The sequence below is a fragment of the Zea mays genome, chromosome 8 (genome assembly GCF_902167145.1).
Source record: "Zea mays cultivar B73 chromosome 8, Zm-B73-REFERENCE-NAM-5.0, whole genome shotgun sequence".
Classification (NCBI taxonomy): Eukaryota; Viridiplantae; Streptophyta; class Magnoliopsida; order Poales; family Poaceae; genus Zea; species Zea mays.
Genome location: NC_050103.1, coordinates 178721435 through 178743132, shown reverse-complemented (window position 1 = coordinate 178743132; position 21698 = coordinate 178721435). Strand labels below are relative to the sequence as shown.

The 21698-nt window shown below is 46.7% G+C and overlaps 1 protein-coding gene across 9 annotated transcripts in view; it reads left to right on the top strand.

Annotated features, from left to right (window-relative positions):
• The window catches only part of LOC103636601 (insulin-degrading enzyme-like 1, peroxisomal), an 85468-nt gene that overhangs the window by 13965 nt on the left and 49805 nt on the right, over positions 1-21698 (top strand). For all 9 annotated transcript variants that reach the window (XM_020542555.2, XM_035961956.1, XM_020542560.2 and 6 more), the window contains 8 exons: positions 5806-5857; positions 6322-6441; positions 6509-6621; positions 6741-6903; positions 7488-7580; positions 7690-7775; positions 8026-8112; positions 8337-8440. In XM_020542555.2, coding sequence (XP_020398144.1) covers positions 5806-5857; positions 6322-6441; positions 6509-6621; positions 6741-6903; positions 7488-7580; positions 7690-7775; positions 8026-8112; positions 8337-8440 — 818 coding nt within the window. The remainder of the gene's footprint in view (positions 1-5805; positions 5858-6321; positions 6442-6508; positions 6622-6740; positions 6904-7487; positions 7581-7689; positions 7776-8025; positions 8113-8336; positions 8441-21698) is intronic.

Genomic DNA, 21698 nt, shown 5'->3' with positions numbered 1-21698 from the left:
AACACCTTCACAATGGAAGGGGACTCCTCATGGAAGATCACCCGGTTCCTATGAAGCCAAAGGCACCATGTCCCAAGGATGATAGCATTGTTGAAGCCTTGTTCTTGTCTTTATGAATCTGATTGTTCACTCCTCCCCACCACTCTGCAATGGAGGCCTCCACAGAAGCTCTTCCAAGCACCCTTGTCTCGTGCCCAGGTGGAGGCTCTCGCTGCTCTCTTTGGATGGGTGATGCCGGATGACGAAGGTGAGGTTGTTCCCCCTGGGACAGCCACTATGGTCTGCTGATTGCAGCCCGCGGTCGCCTTTTATTACAACTGTTTCCCTATGGCCCCTTCCCTAATCTTGTTCTGGAATGTCCGCGGTCTCAACTCCGCCGCAAGACAAGATGCTGTAAGGAGTTTGGTTGACTCATTAAGAGTGGATGTAGTCTGTATACAAGAAACAAAGTTGGTTAATTGTGATCGTCGCACAGTTTTGTCAATGTTAGGCGCTGATTTTGACAATAATTTTGTTTGCCTCCCCTCGGTTGGGGCCAGTGGTGGAGTGCTGATCACTTGGAGAGCAAAATTGGGGAGAATCGTTGCCTCTCGAGTGGACTCCTTCAGTGTTTCAGTAAAATTCAACCCTGCTGATGGTGAGGCTTGGTGGCTTACCTGCGTGTATGGACCGCAAGGACATGACAGAAAAATTTCCTTTATACATGAGCTGAGAGTGATCAGAGCTGCTTGCACCGGGCCTTGGCTCCTAGGGGGTGATTTTAATCTCATTTTCAGAGACGAAGACAAAAACAACCTAAATATCAACCGGGCCATGATGGGGAGGTTCAGAAGGTGCATCAATTGTTGAGTTTGTGATCCAAATTCTGAAGAAGGCGGCCAAGTTGACGAGCGAAGCGGAGGCCCGTCGCCGGGAGGCTTGGGCCGGAGCGCAGCGAGGCTATGTTGATTCAGATTATGGTGGTGATTTAGACAGGAGGAGATCTCTTTCAGGTTATGTCTTTACTGTTGGAGATTGTGCTGTGAGTTGGAAAGCTCGTTTACAGGATACTGTTGCTTTGTCTACCACAAAAGCTGAGTATATGGCAATTGCAGAAGTTACTAAGGAAGCCTTATGGTTGAAAGGTATATATTTAGAGTTATGTGGAATTAAGTCTTGCATTACCATCTATTGTGATAGCCAGAGTGCTATTCATCTCACCAAAGATCAGATGATTACCGATAAATCCAAACATATTGATATTCGTTATCACTTCGTTCGTGATATCATTGAAAAAGGGTTGGTGAAGGTATGCAAGATCAGTACTGATAATAATCCAGCTGATATGATGACAAAGCATGTTTCTGTTGCTAAGTTTGAGCTATGCTCAAACTTAGTTGGTATTATAAATTAGCTCTTAGTGGCTGTTGGCGCCCTTAGTGGCTGTTGGCGCCGGCAAGATGATGATGCATTTGTTTAAGGTGGAGTTTGCTATTATGATGCTACAAGGAATTTGTCTCAAGGTGGAGTTGGTTGAGTTTGTGATCCAAATTCTGAAGAAGGCGGCCAAGTTGGCGAGCGAAGCGGAGGCCCGTCACCGGGAGGCTTGTGGCCCCCGCGGCACGGATCGTTTTAGGGTTTCACCTCTATAAATATCTTTGTAAGCCGCAAGAGATATCTATCTTAATTGTAAATCTCCTGCGATCTGTAACCACCCGAAAATAGTGAGAAGTTGCTGGCCGGCGCCCGTGGTTTTTCCCCCTTCGCTTTAGAGGGATTTTCCATGTTAAATATGTGTCTTCTCTGTGATTGATCCTCTTTGTGTCGTATTCATTTATAACATCAATGATTTAAGCATCAAAGATATAGATCTTTTAGGCCGGAAATATACGTGGTCTGGCGCTAATAATGTACAAGTCAGGTTGGACCGGGTTTTCTGTTCTTCGGATTGGGAGGAAAAATTCCCCAACTGTCTGCTGCAAAGCTCAGCTTCAGAGGATTCAGACCACTGTCCTCTCCTGTTGGGATTGAAGGACAACCACACCGGGAAACAGAGATTTCATTTTGAATCCTTTTGGCCCAGATTTGATGGTTTTCTGGAAGCGGTAACTAATGCCTGGGGTTCTGTTCAGTAGTCTTCTTGTCCCCTCAAGACCCTTTCCCTAAAATTCAAGGCGACAACAAAAGGGCTGCAAAGTTGGAGTGACAAAAAGGTTGGAAACTTCAAACTGCAACTTGAGCTTGCCAGAGAAATATTGCTGCAGCTTGAAGTGGCAAAAGAGAGCAGAATTCTTAATGTTTTGGAGACATGGCTGCTTGGGCGCTTGAAGAAATGCTCTCTGGCTCTTGCCTCCTTAATCCGCTCGGTGGCTAGGACTAGATCAAGAATTGCCTGGCTCAAAGATGGGGATGCTAATACAAAGCTCTTCCACTCTTGGTCTCGTCATCGGAAAAGAAAAAATTTCATAGCCAAAATTCAAGACGGGGAGCAGCTAGTGACCAGTCATAGCGATAAGGCAGAGGTGCTTCGGTCCTTGTATTCAGATCTAATTGGTACAAGGCAGCAAAGGTCCAGAATTGTCAACCTTGACACCTTAGGACTGCAGCACATTGACCTTCAGGGGCTCGAGCAGCCAACCTCAGAGGAGGAGGTGTGGAATACCATCAAACAGCTTCCTCCGGACAAAGTCCCGGGGCCTGATGGGTTCACAAGCCGTTTCTATAAGGCCTGCTGGTCAATCATCAAAAAAGACATTATGGCTGCTATCCTGGCTGTCTGGAACAAGGACTTCCGGAATTTCAGATACCTCAACACAGCCTTCATCACTCTTTTGCCTAAGAAAGAGGATGCCATCCTTGCCAAGGACTTTCGGCCTATTAGCTTGATCCACAGATTCGCAAAGTTAATCACGAAGATCATGGCAAACAGACTTAGTGGCTATATGGACAAGCTGATTTCTAAGAACCAAAGTGCGTTTATCAAGGGCCGATTCATCCAAGACAACTTCATGTTAGTTCAACAGACTGCAAGATTGTTGCACGCTCAAAAACAACCTAGAATTCTTCTCAAGCTGGACATATCCAAGGCCTTCGATTCGGTGTCTTGGTCCTTCTTACTTGAAGTATTGGAAAAGGTTGGATTCGGCCACAGATGGAGAGATGTGATCAGTGGGCTGCTTATGACCTCCTCTACCCAAATTATGCTTAATGGAGTGCCTGGGGAATACATCCAACACAAGAGGGGCCTGCGGCAGGGGGACTCGCTATCCCCTCTTCTTTTCATCATCGTTATGAATGTTCTCAATGGCCTAATTGTTAAAGCTGCTGATGAGGGTCTGCTCCAACCCCTTTCAACTCGTTCCATTCAGCACCGAATATCGCTCTATGCTGATGATGTGGTGATATTCTTGAGACCGGCTGCTAGTGATCTGCACTTGGTAACCAGGATATTGGAGTTGTTTGGGGACGCCTCGGGGCTAAAAACCAACGTACAGAAAAGCAGTGTGGCTCCCATTCACTGCTCTCCGGTGGACATGGAAATGGTAACCTAGATTTTTCCTTGCAAAGTTGAAGCGCTTCCTCTCAAATATCTCGGGCTACCTCTCTCTCTCAGGAAGTTAAGCAAGGAGCAGCTGCAGCCACTAATTGATAGGCTTGCGGACCTCTTACCTAATTGGAGGGCCGACTTGATGACTCGAGCTGGCAGAGCTATCCAAGTGCAGCATGTACTCACGACAACAGTTATATATCACGCCATGGCTTTGGATTTACCTAAGTGGGCTATCAAAGCCATTGACAAGATTAGACGTGGCTTTCTTTGGAAAGGTCGAAAGGATGTGCTCGGTGGCCACTACTTAGTTGCTTGGGGGCAAAGTGACACGCTCAAAGGAGCTTGGTGGACTTGGCATCTCAGATTTACAAAAGTTGAATTGGGCCCTTCGGGTGAGATGGTTGTGGTTGGAAAAAAACAGACCCCTCGAAGTCTTGGGCTGATTTACCTCTCCAGAGTTCCAGCATTCCGAAATCTATCCTCTCTACAGCTTTGATTACAGAAGTAGGTGATGGTCGTAACACCTTGTTTTGGAGGGACAGATGGTTGATGGGGCAGAGGATTGAGGATCCAACTCCTCATATTTTCACCCTCGTCCCGACCAGGATTGCCAATAGGAGAATGGTGGCAGAAGGTATCGTGGAGATGGCTTGGATTCGGGACTTGAGAGGCACCATCACTTGGGCTGTCCTCTCTGATTTTTTAACTCTTAGTGAAGTCATTGCAGATTTCTCCATTAGTGATGGAGTGCCAGACAAGCATATCTGGAAATTTTCTCCGACAGGCCAATACTCTTCAAAGTCGGCTTATGATATGCTATTCCTAGGATCCACTTCTTTTGGAGCATTTGAGCGCGTTTGGGAGTCTTGGGCACCTTCAAAGTGCAGTTTCTTCCTTTGGCTTGTCATGCACAACAGATGCTGGACCGCAGACCGTCTTGCTAAAAGATGACTACCCCACCCCAGTGTGTGTCCCCTTTGCGACCAAGAAGAGGAAACAATACAACATCTTCTCATCTCTTGCGTCTTTGCAAGACAGTTCTGGTACCTCTTGTTGCGCAGGTCTGGGTTGCCTAATCTTTCACCAGACAATGCTCTTTGCAGCCTTGATGACTGGTGGAGCAGGGTTGTGGAGAAGATTCCCCGTGATCTCCAATCAGACTTCAATTCTCTAGTTATTCTTGGCGCTTGGAGCCTTTGGCGCCATCGCAACGACTGTGTGTTCAATGGGAGGTCGCCGAGCCTGGCGAGTACTCTCACCCTCGCTGGCGATGAGCTCAGGATGTGGTGTAGTGTCGGGGCTAAAGGGTTGAACTTGCTTTCAACTCTTGTGTTTATGCTTGACCCAGGGGGATAGTCTTGTGTCTTGTTCAGAGTGGTTGTGTGTGGTGGCTGTATTGCGTCTTGTGTGTCTTGTTGTGTCGTGTGTGTGTTGTGTTGTACCTTCTTCTATCTATTAATGGAATGATACGCAGATCTCCTGCGTGTTCGAGAAAAAAATATGTCCTAGAAAAAAGGGGATAGAATGCCATGCCAGAACTGACGTGCAAAAACACATGTAGTTAGAAGATGTTGAACTTTGGGGGGGATGATTTCCATAAATGCTTCCATGGCTCAAAGGTGATGGAACCGGAGAATAGAACTTTGAACAAGATTTGGAAGAAAACTGCCCCGATGACTCATGCCTCCATACATGTTGGTCAGTTTATGATATCAGGACAACCTCACGAAGAGAGTCCTAAAGGATTAGGTATTGTTGCATTCCAACCAAAGTAAGAGGTAACCTGCTATCTCTGATCCACTGACCATTATTAAGGGCTTGAGTCACTGTTCTAGAGGAGGTCAACTTCTTGTCCACCTTTGAGACTACTATTGGAGCTAAATTCTTGATGGAATTCCCGCTCAACCACCTATCTGTCCAAAAGAGAGTATCATTACCGTTTCCCACATGGGAGATCACTGAAATGGCAACCAACGCCTTGACTTGTGGTTGCACAGGGATATCAAGACCAATCTAGGACCTGTTAGGGTCGGATTTCTGCAGCCACAACCACCTAGCTTGCAGCGCCCAGCTTCTGTAAAGCAGATTTGGGAGACGAGAACGCCAGTGCACATTTTTTGTAGCCACCATACTCACTTTGGAACAAGAATCGACATTGTCTAAGTCTTGCTTATCCTGAAAATATCTTACAGTTTTCGAACTTACCATTTCACTTTAAAGTTTTAATCAAATAGCCATGCTACATTGCTGCCTCAGTTTCTTCTTTTCTCTCACAGCTTCAAAAGCATCTGGCTTCAAAGGATCACCCTTACCACAAATTCAGTACAGGTAAGAATACTCAAAGTTCAGATAGTTGCAGTGATTACTCATTTGGCAGATTATTATGTTTGTTAGTTGTTGGACCTAACTAATTTGGGAAGCAAGAACTATACATAGTAGAGCAGCCAAAGGAGCTACTAGTATTGCTTTTAAATCACTCACAAAGGTTACTCATACATGTAGTACCCTACTTATATAGGCATTGAGGTCTGTCTGCTTCAGTAAACAACATAGCTACAGTAACCAACTTTCTGTCAGTACTTTTTTCTCTCTCTGGCACACACAGAGCCGCACATAATTGCATTAATAGAAGCATAGAGTTCTGATTGTTACAACTCAGTTCAAGCTAACAATCCAGGGACATCTTCTGGCCATGCATTATTGTGTACTCATGGGAGTTTTTAATCCCAAATATGTAATAAGTTTTGGATTTGTCATTTTGATTTTTTCTAGTTTTCTATTTAATATATCAGGAAGTTGGGAAACACTAGAAACTAAACCAAAAGCGAGGGGCGTGGACATCAGACTTGAACTTCTGAAGTTTTACAAGAATTATTCAGCAAACCTTATGCACCTTGTTGTTTATGGAAAGGGTAAGTGCTGCAATTTAGTACATTGGAGTAAATAAGCCTATTTGTTGCTGATTAAATGATTTTGTAGAGAGCCTCGATTACATTCAGGGCTTGGTTGAGCGTATGTTTAGTGACATAAAAAACACTGATCAGAGATGCTTCAAATGTCCAAGTCATCCTCTTTCAGAGGAACATTTGCAGGTAGAAGATGGAATGCTTGACAGCTCTATTTTCAGAGCATTTGACAGTTCTCTTTATTAGAGAAAATATTGGTTTAATGATGGCAAATGTGGGCGATTTCTCATATACTTGTTATACAGCTTCTTGTCAAAGCACTACCAATAGAAGAAGGGGACTATCTAAGAATTATATGGCCAATTACTCCTAGCATCCAGTTTTACAAAGAAGGTCCTTGCCATTATCTAAGTCACCTCATTGGGCATGAAGGCGAGGGGTCCGTCTTCCATATTATAAAGGAACTAGGTAAGTTCACTTCCACAGTTGGTTATTGTACTTAGGGGTTGTTTGGTTCCCTTTACTAAAGTTTAGTTTGTGTCATATCAAATGTTTGAATATCAATTTCAAGTATTAAATATAGTCTTACAGCGCATTTGGTTTGAGGGATGAGGTAGTCCATCATTTTCTCACTCATTTTTTTGTTTGGTTTGTAGAATGGAATGAGTTGACCCATCACCATATAATTTCTCATAGGCTAATAATTAGTAATAACATAAAGAATGAGTTTATCCACCAAATTTGTGGAATGGACTCATGATGCACCACCTCATCTAGAGTGGATTGAGTATTCAAACCAAACGCCCCCTTAATTAGGTTCAATAAATTTGTCTCGTCTTTTAGTCTTCATCTGTGTAATTAGTTTTATAATTAGACTATATTAATTATCCATAATCATCATTCAAACATTCGATGTTACAGGAACTAAATTTTAGTTAGGTGGAAGTGGAACCAAACACACCCTTATACTTTTGCTGGCCTTATCTACTCGAGATATAGTCATGTCATCCTTTACTTGTCAAACTGTAACATATCTAATCTGGCTACTGTAGGATGGGCCATGAACTTAATGGCTGGAGAGAGCACTGACAGTAATGAATATTCCTTTTTCTCAGTAAGCATCAGGCTCACCGATGCTGGTCATGGTCAGTTTCATTAATATTTGTTTACATTAACTAGCATAAATATTTTAGTTTGATGCACTTTGATATTACTTAAGCCTTTTATGCCCATATGCAAAATTGTACATTGTAGAACACATGGAGGATATTGTTGGGTTGATCTTTAAATATCTTCATCTATTAAAAGTAGACGGAGTCCACGAGTGGATATTTAATGAGGTAATGGAAAGGGTCATGGTTTAGATATTGAGTATTATTATATTCGACGAATTGTTTGTATTCACGCTATATTTTCCTTTCACAAAATATTTTTTTGACACTTCCACAAAATATTTAGTTGTTTGTTGCCAATACTGGTTAATAAGTCATAATATCAACTCTTCTGCATGTGTTTAGCATCTTGTGGAACAAATGAATTGATTTACATTCAGGTACACAAAAGATAAATGCTAATATATTCATTTTCTAGCTTGAAGCGATAAATGAAATGGAGTTCCATTATCAAGACAAAGTTGATCCAATAAGCTATGTGATGCGTACTGTCTCAACTATGCGGGTATATTTCGCTATAACTTATTACATGATCCAGCTATTGCAGTTATTTCTAATATAAATTTATCTCTGTAGGTAATATATTGTCTTGTGGTATTCTCTTTTATTGACAACACTAATCAACAAACATTCTACTGAGTACAATTTCATTACTGTTTGAACTGTAACTTCATCTGCTCATTGTTATCCTTAGACTTCAGTTTCAAATACTTGTAAACTGTATTGCAGTTGTTTCCACCAGAAGAATGGCTGGTTGGAGCAGCATTGCCATCAAAGTATGCACCACAAAGAATAAATATGATACTCGATCAACTATCACCTGAAAGAGTAAGGTACACTCTACAGTCTGCCATCCGAATCATTATCTTTTTTAGCTAGAATACAAGAAGTAAACCCCATTGTAAGATTTTTTTCTGTTAGACTGTTTGTATCTGTCTCAGTGTTATGCACCTTGAGTCCAGCCAATGTAACCCACTAGTGTTAGGTATATGTAATACAAAGATCACTATTAATGACTTAGGGTTTTTACTCTCCAACATTGGAGTTTTTTCTTTTGCACCTTCCCTAGCCGTCGCCTGCCCACTAGGGATGCCACCACCATGGTCGACGGCCCTCCTCTCCCCCTACGGGCTCTCCTCTCCTCCCTCATTGGTCTTTGGTAGATGCTGGGATTCCTTCCACCCCAACCCCACCACCATCCCCAGCCTCTAGTTGTCTGCCCCTACCATTGCGAGTGGTGGTTTGGCCTCTGCCGGGCTAGGCGCCCCTAGCCTGGTCGGCCCTAGCCTAGGCATCGTTGGCCTGGCCACTCCCGGCCTAGGCACAGGCCTAGCTGCCGGTGGCTTGACGGTTTTTCTCGAACACGCAGGAGAGCTGCGTATCATTATATTAAAGGAAGAAATAAACAAGGTCTAACATAGACCGGGGTACAACTGACGCCTTACGGCGGCCTGAACGAAACTAGCATAGACTGACTCATCTATAAAAACTCTAGGCTACATGAGATAGGGAGGCAACAAGGGATGTCAACCCCTTGGCCCCGGCAGTCTCCCACAGACGGCGCTCATCCCCCACATGGATTAGGAAATTAGCAACATTAGGGGAAAGGCCATCAAAGATGCATCTGTTCCGGTGATTCCACAAAATCCAAGCGCCCAGCATAATGAGGGAGTTTAGGCCATCTCTGAAGGACCCCTGAATAGCTTCATTTGTTTGATGCCACCACTCCATAAAATTAATATCCGTTGGTTGGGGGGCCAAACCCTGCAGCCCGAATTGCCTTAGAAGGAGGAACCAACATTCTCTTGAGAAAACACAATTCACAAGCAGATGGTCAATTGTCTCCCTTTCCTGCTCACATAAAGGACATTTTTCCGGATGATCCAGCCCCCGCTTCTCAAGTCTATCTGTTGTCCAACATTTCTTGTGAGCCACCAGCCACAAGAAGAATCGACATTTGGGCGGAGCCCAAGTTTTCCAAATCCGCTCAAAAGGTTCAAACTCCACAGATCCAATGAAGAGCCCCTCATAAGCGGCTTTAGTCGAATATTTGCCATTAGCAGCCAACCGAAAAATATGTTTGTCCTCCTTATGGGGGTCCAGATCAACATGTGCCACCAAATTCCAAATACGCAGGAAGTCTGCAAGTGCACCAACAGATAAACTCCCAGGAATATCATTAATCCAGCCATTATCCTCAATCGCCTCCTGAACTGTCCTTGTCGACCTAGGTTTGGCCAACACAGGCCTAGGCATGGCCCCCCTGCCCCGGGCGCCCCACACTGCTCCACGTCCGACATCGTGACTACTCACTCCACCTTGGTTGTGGCCCTCACAACTGCTAAAACTGTTGTGGATGCTATCTGGCAGTGTGAACGCGTCACCACCCTTGCCTAGAGCACGAACGCACCACTGCTCATACTCTCGGAAGGTAGCTTGCCGAGGTTGAGAGCCATCTGCTTGTCTCTTCCGACCTCGATCCCTCCTCGACCTATCCGATGGTCGACGCCTCCTCGATGTATGAGGTTTCCATCGCCATCCTTTGTGCACAGAAGGCAGGTGTTCAGAACATTCGCTCCTTGGTTCCTGTCTTTTTCGACCTTGCTTCCTCCAGCACCTGCTAGCGCGACCTTGTCCTCCTCACGCTGCAGCGCTACGCCCTTGACGACCACATCTTCACCGAAACAACATCTCTTGTTATCCCCTACTGGTGTCAGATGGATAGTGTGGTCCTCTCCTGGATCCTTGGGTCAGTCACTGTTGAGCCGCATGATGTCGTTCATGAGCGTGGTGGCACTGCTCGCCAGGCCTGGGTTGCCATCGAGGAGTAGTTCTTTGGCAACCATGAGGCTCGTGCTCTCCATCTTGCTGCCGCGTTCAGGACCTTCATCTAGTGGACCTCTCTGTCACCGAGTACTGCCACCGGATGAAAGGCATGGTGGCCTCCCTCTGTGACCTTGGGGAGCCTGTCTTTGTTTGTATGCTTGTCCTCAACCTTCTACGTGGCCTTAATGAGCACTACAATCACATTCGAACTTGGACACTCGATCAGTTCCCTTCCCGTCCTTCCACAGGGCCCGCAATGACTTCATCCTCGAGGAGCTCACCAAGGGGCGCCTCCTTGTTCCTACACCGCTATTGCACTTTATAGCTCCACCTATGGGGCCAGTCCTTACGCCGCCTTCCTCCACTCTTGCCTTGGGGGCTCGCCATCGTGCACTTCTATCTCTCTAGTGTCCAGCTCCACGCATACCTTCTCCCAACTTGGGCCTAGGCAGTGTGGGGTTTGGTGGTGGTCGTCGGTGATGGAAGGGTGGCTATGGGGTGGGCGTGACTATGGGGAAGCTCCTTGACCCTCTGTCTACAATCTATGGACTAGCCGCATCTCCATGTGGCCCGTCCCATTCCTAGGTGGACCTTCACCACGTCTAACTCTGCACCAGCCGGCTCATCTGACAATGCCCAGCCCAAGTAGGACTAGATATCGAGCCAGCTTGGCTCGGCTCGTTCGAATTCGGGCTAGCTCGTTATGCTAACGAGCTAGCTCGACTCGAGCTGGCTCATTAAGCTCGCGATGTAGAGCAAAAAAAACTAATATGTATATAATAATCAATTTCTAGTTAATTCTAAACTAATTTAACAATGGAAAATAGTAATTATGCTCATAATTTCACAGACCACATCAATGTAACACCAAATTAACACTCATCAATTCACAGACATGCTCATCAGTTTAACCCACAATTATATTCGCATAGACCAATTTAACACATAGATACAGTTCATCAATCATTATTTTAACTCATAGTCTATAGACACCACACATACATATAACATGTTCATCAATTGTTACGTAAATGATATACATATAGTTTCGTTTTGCTGAAATGTGATAGCTCGTTTAGCTCGCGAGTTGGCTCGTTAACGAACCGAGCTAGGATGTCAGCTCAGCACGTAAAAAATTCAAACGAGTCGATCCGAGCCGGGCTGACCACGAATCGAGCGAGCCGACGAGCCACGAGCATTTCGTCCAACCCTAAGCCCAAGGTATCCTCTCAGCCCCCCCCTCGGCGCCATCGGCACCTCAGCCACCACTATTGTCTTTGCCACCCCACTCAAGTCTATTAATACAGCACCCAGCCCCTGTTAGGGTTAGGGTTTTCCTCATGGTATAGAGCCAGTTTCTTTTTTCTCTCCTTCCCATCAGCCGCCGGCTACCCAACTTCGGCCGCCGTCCCCCTCCCCTCCTCCCGCCGGCAAACTCCTGCCCCCATGGACGCCGGCCACCTCTCCTACGCGGCCGCCGCTGCTGCGACGGCCCCTGGCGCGGGCTTGGCCTCCACCGCCGCCCCCGGCGCGGGCCTGGCCTCCACCGCCGCCCCCGGCGCGGGCCTGGCCGCCCCCACCGCACCCGACTGCGAGAGCCCGTCCCTGCTCGCCCCCCTGGGCGCGCTCCCCTCCCTAGCCACCCACCTAGGCGTGGCTCCCTCTCTAGCAGCCGGCTGGGCCACCTCCCTGGGTGCGGCCCCCACCCTGCACGCCGACCTGGTTCATTGTGATCTCTGGACGTCCCCTGTACTCAGTCTTTCTGGTTATAAATACTATTTGGTGATTTTGGATGAATTTTCCCATTTTCTTTGGACTTTTCCTCTTCGGTTGAAGTCTGACACGTTCCCCACCCTCACACACTTCTTCGCCTGGGTCTCCACCCAGTTTTACCGCTCGGTCCGTGCCCTGCAGTGTTACAACGGTCGCGAGTTCGACAACCACGCCTTCCGCTCTTTCTCTCTCATGGCGTCCAGTTGCGTCTCTCGTGCCCTTACACCTCTGCCCAAAATGGCTGGGCCGAACGCATGATTCGCACCACCACCAATATGATCTGCTGCCTTCTCTTCCAGGCGTCTCTCCCTGCCAACTACTGGGCAGAGGCCCTGCACACCGCCACACACCTTCTCAACCGTCTTCCCTCGAAGTCGGTGAGCCACCCTACTCCCTACTTCGCCCTGTACGGCAGAGCCCCCACCTACGACCACCTTCGCGTGTTCGGCTGTGCCTGCTACACTAACACTTCCGCTACTGCCTCTCATAAGCTTTCTCCTCGCTCCACCCGCTGCCTCTTCCTTGGCTACTTCCCAGACCACAAGGGGTATCAGTGTCTAGACCTCGCCTCTCACCGCATCATCATCTCACGTCACGTTGTCTTCAACGAGGATGTGTTTCCCCTTGCTGGCCCCTCCCCACCCACCGATCTCGACTCCCTCCTCGAGTCCGATCCGGTCTCCACCTCCTCCCAGGCGCCCCGCCTTGCGCCGTTACCCGCACCCCGTGCGGCCTCGACGCCGCAGCTCGCGCCTATTCCCGCGCCACGCGCGGTCCCGTCGACCCCTCCTACGCCACACGCGACCCCGTCGACCACGCCTGCGCCACGCACGGCCCCACCGACCCCTCTCGCACCAGGCATGGCTCTGTCGCCGACCACAGCTCGCTTCGCCGACCCCGCTCTCGTCTACCACCGTCGCCGCCACGTCACTACCTCGACACCTTCTGACCTGGGCCCGTCGACGAGCGCGGTGCGCTTCGCTGACCCTGCCGTCGTATATCACCGCCGCGAGTCGGCCACGCCCGGCCCCCGACGTCCCGGCAGACCGCTCCGAGCCGTCGGTGTATCACCCGGTTGACATCCACCGCGACCCCAGGCACGTCCACCCGATGGTGACCCGGCGTGCCGCCGGCGTTCTTCGACCCGTCGACCGGCTGATCTTGGTAGCTGATACGACCACCACTCCACCGGACGCCTCCCCGGTCCCCTCCTCCGTTCGCCCTGCTCTCGCCGACCCACACTGGCGACGCGCTATGGAGGAGGAGTACGCGACCCTCCTGTCCAACCACACCTGGGACCTGGTGCCGTGTCCTCCAGGCACCAACGTGGTCACCGGCAAGTGGCTATTTCGCAGCAAGCTCACCTCGGACGGCTCCCTCGACCGCTACAAGGCCCGTTGGGTCCTTCGGGGCTTCACCCAACGCCCCAGAGTGAACTATGACGAGACCTTCAGCCCCGTCGTGAAGTTCGCCACTGTTCGCGCCGTCCTCTCCCTCGCCCTCTCCCGGAACTGGGCGATCCATCAGCTCGATGTCAAGAATGCCTTCCTCCACGACACTTTGACGGAGACCGTCTACTGCAGCCAGCCCACCGGCTTCGTCGACGAAGCTCGTCCGGATCTGGTCTGCCGGCTGAACCGCTCCCTCTACAGCCTCAAGCAGGCGCCGCGGGCCTGGTACAGTCGCTTCGCCTCCTACTTGGCCTCCATCAGCTTCGTCGAGGCCAAGTCAGACACGTCCCTCTTCATCTACCGACGCGGCGACGACACCGTCTTCCTTCTGCTCTACGTCGACAACATTGTGCTTACGACATCCACCGCCGACCTTCTACAGCGCACGAACGTCGCCCTGCAGCGGGAGTTCGCGATGAAGGACCTGGGCCCCTCCACCACTTCCTCGGCATCACCGCTGAGCGCCGGTCCCAGGGTCTCTTCCTTCATCAGCGCCAGTACGTCATCGACATACTAGAGCGGGTTGGCATTGTTAGAAATATGCCCTAGAGATAATCATAGAGATGAGCATATTTCTTTGTATCCATGATATATATATTGCTTAATTGAATATCCATGGAAGGCACCTTGTATTGATTAGCAATTATGTGAATTGTTTGTGAGATTCTTTACTTATATGGTTATTCTAAATGATGTCCCTAGTCAGAGTCGATGACTAGCACATGTATTAGTTGATGACTACATTTCACAAGTCATGAACATGGAGATGTTAAACTAATAATGTGGGCGCATGTATGACATGAGGCTGGACCGACCCAACGTGAGATATTGTAATATAGTTCTCTTTTTGCAACATGAATACTGTATCCTTAGACCTGAGATTGTCGCATGTTCTCAAGATGTGAATTGACTTACTTAGGGACTATCAAACGCTATTCCGTAACTGGGTAGTTATAAAGGTAGTTTTGGGTTTGTCGGGAAGCATGCTGTGAGGCATGGTCAGTCAAGATGGAATTTGTCCCTCTCTTTGTGAGAGAGGTATCTCTGGGCCCCTCGAGTGATTGGATCAAGAAATGCATGGCCGTGCTGAAGGATTACGGGGAGGCTACGCTAGCGAAAAACAAAATTTTCAACCCCATAAAACCAAGAACTACTGCGGTTATAGGTCATGGAATTACCACTAGACGCGCAGAGCAGCAGAAGACGTCTCGATGTAGACGAACGCGTCGAGCAGTGCCGTGCAGTCGTCGGCGTCCTTCACGTCCTCGCACGGTTCGTCCTAGTGCTCCAGATGCAGCACCTCCGAGGTATCCACACGTACAGGGAGGAAGCGCCGCGTACCGAACTGCTAGGTTCGCGACGGCGGCTTAGCGAGGGCGAGAGGCGAGCGGCTACTCGTTTGCTGGTGGCGAATTAGGTTAAGCCTAACCGCGCCCCCGCCCCTCATTATATAGGCGTTATGGTGGGCTTCTGACACCGAGGCCCATCAGTAACCCTAAAGCCCAGTCTAATTTCAGATCTAATCCGAGTTAGGCTTCCTTCCCCTTAAGTGTGTGACCCTATAGGTTCACGTACAAATAGACATAGCCCGAGTACTCTTACTTGGCCCAATAATTGACAGCGGCCTCTAGCAAGACATGTCAACTCCTATGCGCACGTAAAGATCATATCAGACGAACCATTGCAACATTATGTACATGTTGTTCCCTTTGTCTCACGATATTTGGTCTGGCTCTAAGCTGACATCTCTTTCTCGATACTGTGAATTGGAATCCTTTCAATGGTTAACTCTTAACCCTAGCACGACCATGCATTTCTTGATCCAATCACTCGAGGGGCCCAGAGATATCTCTCTCACAAAGAGAGGGACAAATTCCATCTTGACTGACCATGCCTCACAACATGCTTCCTGACAAACCCAAAACTACCTTTATAACTACCCAGTTACGGAATAGCGTTTGATAGTCCCTAAGTAAGTCAATTCACATCTTGAGAACATGCGACAATCTCAGGTCTAAGGATACAGTATTCATGTTGCAAAAAGAGAACTTTATTACAATATCTCACGTTGGGTCGGTCCAGCCTCATGTCATACATGCGCCCACATTATTAGTTTAACATCTCCATGTTCATGACTTGTGAAATGTAGTCATCAACTAATACATGTGCTAGTCATCGACTCTGACTAGGGACATCATTTAGAATAACCATATAAGTAAAGAATCTCACAAACAATTCACATAATTGCTAATCAATACAAGGTGCCTTCCATGGATATTCAATTAAGCAATATATATATCATGGATACAAAGAAATATGCTCATCTCTATGATTATCTCTAGGGCATATTTCTAACAGTCTCCCACTTGCACTAGAGTTAATCTAGAAGATATCTAATACCCATAGATCTCATGTGTGCCTCATGCTTACGTTGTGGAAGAGGTTTTGTCAAAGGATCAGCAACATTCAAATCCGTATGTATTTTGCATATCTTTATCTCACCCCGCCTAACGAATTCCCGTATGAGGTGAAACTTCCGCAGTACGTGTTTGTTTTTTGGTGGTTCCTTGGCTCCTTAGCTTGCGCAATAGCCCCATTGTTGTCACAGTAGAGGTTCAATGGGCTAGATGCATTAGGAAACACACCAAGCTCGATGAGGAACTTTCTTATCCAAACACCTTCCTTCGCAGATTCAGAAGCTGCAATGTACTCGGCTTCTGTTGTAAAATCAGTCACAGTCTCCTGTTTGGAACTCTTCCAACTAACAGCACCACCATTTATTGTGAACGCAAAACCTGATTGCGATTTTAACTCGTCTGGGTCAGTTTGGAATCTAGCATCGGTGTAACCAGTTACAACGAGCTCCTCCTTACCCCCATATACCAGAAACATATCTTTAGTCCTTCTTAAGTACTTAAGAATGCCTTTTACCGCTGTCCAGTGACCCTCACCTGGATCAGCCTGGTACCTACTCGTAGCACTTATAGCGTATGAAACATCTGGGCGTGTACTTATCATGGCATACATGATTGATCCAATTGCTGAGTCGTATGGTACCTTACTCATGCGCTCCCGCTCCTTAGCCGTCGCAGGACATTGCATCTGGCTAAGGTGTATACCATGTGACATAGGTAAGAACTCTTTCTTGGACTGTTCCATGTTGAACCGTTTCAAAACCTTGTCAATGTACGTATCTTGACTTAATCCTATAAGCCTCTTCGACCTATCTCTATAGATCCTTATGCCCAAAATATATGCTGCTTCCCCTAAGTCCTTCGTAGAAAAACTCTTTTTCAGTGAAGCCTTGACGGACTCCAGCATAGGAATGTCATTCCCAATCAATAATATGTCATCCACATACAAGATCAGAAATACAACAGCGCTCCCACTTTCTTTCTTGTAAACACAAGCTTCTTCTTCATTCTGATGAAAACCAAGCCCTTTGACCACTTCATCAAAACGAATGTTCCAACTCCGAGATGCTTGCTTCAACCCATAAATGGATTTCTGAAGTTTGCATATCTTTCTAGCATTGATCGGATCGACAAAACCCTCGGGCTGTATCATATACACGTCCTCATCTAGGTTTCCATTAAGGAAAGCTGTTTTGACATCCATCTGCCAAATCTCATAATCGAAATATGCGGCAATAGCTAGAATGATCCGAATAGATTTAAGCATCGCTACTGGCGAGAATGTCTCGTCATAGTCAACTCCTTTAACTTGTCGAAAACCCTTTGCAACAAGTCGAGCCTTATAGATGTGAACATTTCCATCCATGTCTTTCTTCTTCTTATAGATCCATTTGCATTCTATGGGTCTAACACCATCAGGCGGGTCAACCAAGTTCCAAACTTGATTTTCTCCCATGGAATCTATCTCGGATCTCATGGCGACTTGTCATTTCTCGAAATCTGGGTCCATCATCGCTTCTGCATATGTTGCAGGTTCATCGTTGTCTAACAACAACACTTCCCCATTGCCCAACAATAGCACTTCTTCTCGTGCCTCGCGAAGCCTTGCTGACCTTCGTGGTTGTGGTGGTGATTCTCTTGCCATAGACGTCTCAACTTGTTCTGCTACATTAGCATCGCTTGTTGAATCTTGTCCCACTGGCTCATCCTGAACTTCTTCAAGATACACCTTTTGTTTACTTTTCTCTCTTCTGAGAAACTCTTTCTCTAAGAACACACCGTTCCGGGCGACAAACACTTTGCCCTCTAACCGGTGGTAAAAGTTATATCCTAAAGTTTCCTTTGGATATCCCACGAACATGCACTTGTCCGATTTTGGAGTGAGTTTATCCGACTGAAGTCGCTTGACGTAAACCTCACAACCCCAAATCTTCAGAAAAGACAAACTAGGAGTCTTCCCAGTCCACATCTCATATGGTGTCTTAACTACGGACTTAGACGGTACCCTATTTAGTGTGAAAGCTGTTGTTTCTATAGCGTATCCCCAAAACGACAAAGGTAGGTCCGACTGGCTCATCATTGATCGAACCATATCCAATAAAGTCCGATTACGTCGCTCAAACACGCCATTCCTCTGAGGCGTTCCAGGCGGCGTAAGCTGTGGAACAATTCCACAACTCCTTAGATGATTGCTAAACTCATGACTCAAATATTCACCTCCACGATCCGATCGCAGTGCTTTAATTTTCTTGCCACGCTGATTTTCTACTTCATTCTGAAACTCTTTGAACTTTTCTAAGGATTCAGACTTGTGTTCCATTAAGTAGACATACCCATATCTACTAAAATCATCAGTGAAGATTATGAAGTATTGGAATCATCCCCTAGCTGTCGTACTCATTGGTCCGCACACATCAGTATGTATGAGTTCCAATAAATCTAATGTCCTCTCCGGTAAACCCGTGAAGGGCGCCTTGGTCATCTTACCAAGTAAGCAAGCTTCACATGTCTCGTATGATTCAAAATCAAACGAAGTTAAAAGCCCATCAGAATGAAGCTTCTTCATGCGATTCTCACTTATATGACCCAAACGACAGTGGCACATGTAGGTAGGACTTAAATCATTAGACCGAGGCCTTTTAGCACTAATATTACAGATAGGTGCATCATCAAGATTTAAAATGAATAACCCATTCATAATGGATGCAAAAGCCACAAACATGTCATTCTTAGAGATCACACAACCATTGTTTTCACTCGCAAATGAATAACCATCCTTCATCAAACATGAAGGAGACATAATGTTTCGACTCATACTAGGAACTAGATAACAATTATTTAACTCCAAAATAAATCTTGATGGGAGGTGGAGTTGCATCGTCCCGACGGTCAACGCAGCAACTCTTGCATTATTGCCTACCCGGAAATCAACTTCTCCTCTTTTCACGCTTCTACTTCTTATCATTCCCTGCATCGAATTGCAAATATGGGCAACCGATCCGGTATCAAATACCCAAGAATTAATATAAGAATCAGCAAGAAAAATTTCTGTAATGTGAATAGCAAATGTACCTGCTGCGGCTGCACCCTTACCGCCGCGATCCTTAATAGAGGCCAAGTACTGCTTGCAATTCCTTTTCCAGTAACCAAGTTCTTTGCAATAAAAGCACTCTGCATCTGCAGCTGGTCCAGCCTTGGGCTTTTGATTTGGCTTGGATACTGTATCCTTTGCCTTGCCCTTCTTCTTTTGAGATTTACCCTTCTTCTTAAAGTTGGGTTTGTTTTGGACCGTCATCACATGGCCGCTGCTGCCAGCGCTTTTCTTTATGTCCCCCTCTGCTGTTTTCAGCATGCCACATAGTTCATTGAGGTCCCTCTCCGTCCCATGCATATGGTAGTTCGTAATGAAGTTTCCATAGCTGGGCGGAAGAGATGCCAAAATAAAGTCAGTGGCCAACTCTTGGCTTATTGGGAAGCCTAGCTTCTCCAACCTCTGACTGTAACCAACCATTTTGATTACGTGTGGCCCAACTGCTGCGCCTTCTGCTAGCTTGCAATCCAGAAAGGCTTTGGACACATTGAACCTTTCAGTCCTAGCCTGAGTCTGGAACATATCCTTGAGCGCCAATATCATATCGTGCGCCTCATGGTTTGTCTCAAACTGCATCTGTAGCTCAGGCTCCATGCAGGCAAGCATTAGGCAACTCACTTCAAGATTAGCATCCATTGCTTTCTTGTAAGCGGTTTTAGCTGCAGCAGTTGCATTTTCACCAGGATCCTCTGGCAGTGGGGTGTCTAGAACGTCTTCCTTTTTTTCAGCCCTGAGAACAATTCTCAGATTACGGATCCAATCCGTATAGTTTGTTCCATTTAACTTATCCTTTTCAAGAATTGATCGCAAAGTAAATGTTGGTGTGCTAGGTGCCATTTATCTACAACAAAATAATGCAAAATACTAAGACAAAAATATCCATGACAGAGTAAATCATATTAAACATTTAATAGTATACTCCCACTAAAATCAATATCACTCGATTGATACTTAGTGATTCAAAACCCACAACTAACAAGTCTACTAGTGAGCTTTAGCATCACCGCTAGAAGACAAGGTAGATCGGTAAGCAACTCTTTGCTAATCATATCATATATATGACTCCTGTTGTTGGGTGACATCTCTATGTCTCGGCTCCCAACCTTATGCCCCAAAGTACTTAACCATTAAGCTAACTTTGTTTAAGTTAACCAACCCTTTCTGCAGTTCGTATCCGATACAAACCTATCTAGTCAAGGAAAACTGGTGGCACCCTAATTTCATAGACCCACCACCAATTGTACAAGACTTATGATAGTGCAAGGTTTGGAAAACATTTAAGCTTAAACATTTATGAGGGATCGTCCTACTTTTATCATCGCACGCAAGGACATATATGCAATATGAACAAGTAGAACATTAAGAATGGCATTCACACAACAGTTGTGATTCGGTATGGCTTGCTGTCACATGGTGATCCCCATCTCCAATAATTTGTCCATCACGATGATCTCCATCTCCATGATATAGGTATGCCATCCTTCAGGTGATGAGTCCTTCAAGACCTATCTAACGTATGCTGGTAAACAAATTACATATACGCTTTGGATCATCACATGTTGACACGCAGGTCATTACATTAAATTTGGACAATACATGTGGCTCCAGCCGTATTGCCCTGGTCACGACACGCAGGTCATGAATAATTCATTAATATGCATCATATACACACAATAGCCATACCGATCACAAGATGTCCTGCAAAAACAGGTTAGACAAACATGTTTCTATATGTTCGCCACTACAGCAGATAGCAGGGCAGCGCCCTGAAAACCTCACAGGATTCCATGCATGGTATGTATGGAAATTCCACTGAAAATCTCATGCGGTTGATCAAATCAACCCAAATCCGAGACTTTCGACCCGAAGAAGATTACACTCATGACGTCGATCTGTTACGTCAATCTGCTGGTTGTGTACGCAGTTAGCCCCAATGGTGATTCCAGCCGGTAGGGGCAAGTCGCGCACATAACAGAGAAGGACGAACTAATCTCTTCAGTCATATCCGATGTAATCTACTTCAACCCTTTATAACCAATTGATCTAATCAAACCGTGCATCAAGTAGATCCATCTCATGAACCTAGATCCAGACCTAAAACTACGCAAAACCTGGCTCTGATACCACTGAAGGATTACGGGGAGGCTACGCTAGCGAAAACAAAATTTTCAACCCCATAAAACCAAGAACTACTGCGGTTATAGGTCATGGAATTACCACTAGACGCGCAGAGCAGCGGAAGACGTCTCGATGTAGACGAACGCGTCGAGCAGTGCCGTGCAGTCGTCGGCGTCCTTCACGTCCTCGCACGGTTCGTCCTAGTGCTCCAGATGCAGCACCTCCGAGGTATCCACACGTACAGGGAGGAAGCGTCGCGTACCGAACTGCTAGGTTCGCGACGACGGCTTGACGAGGGCGAGAGGCGAGCGGCTACTCGTTTGCTGGTGGCGAATTAGGGTAAGCCTAACCGCGCCCCCGCCCTCATTATATAGGCGTTATGGTGGGCTTCTGACACCGAGGCCCATCAGTAACCCTA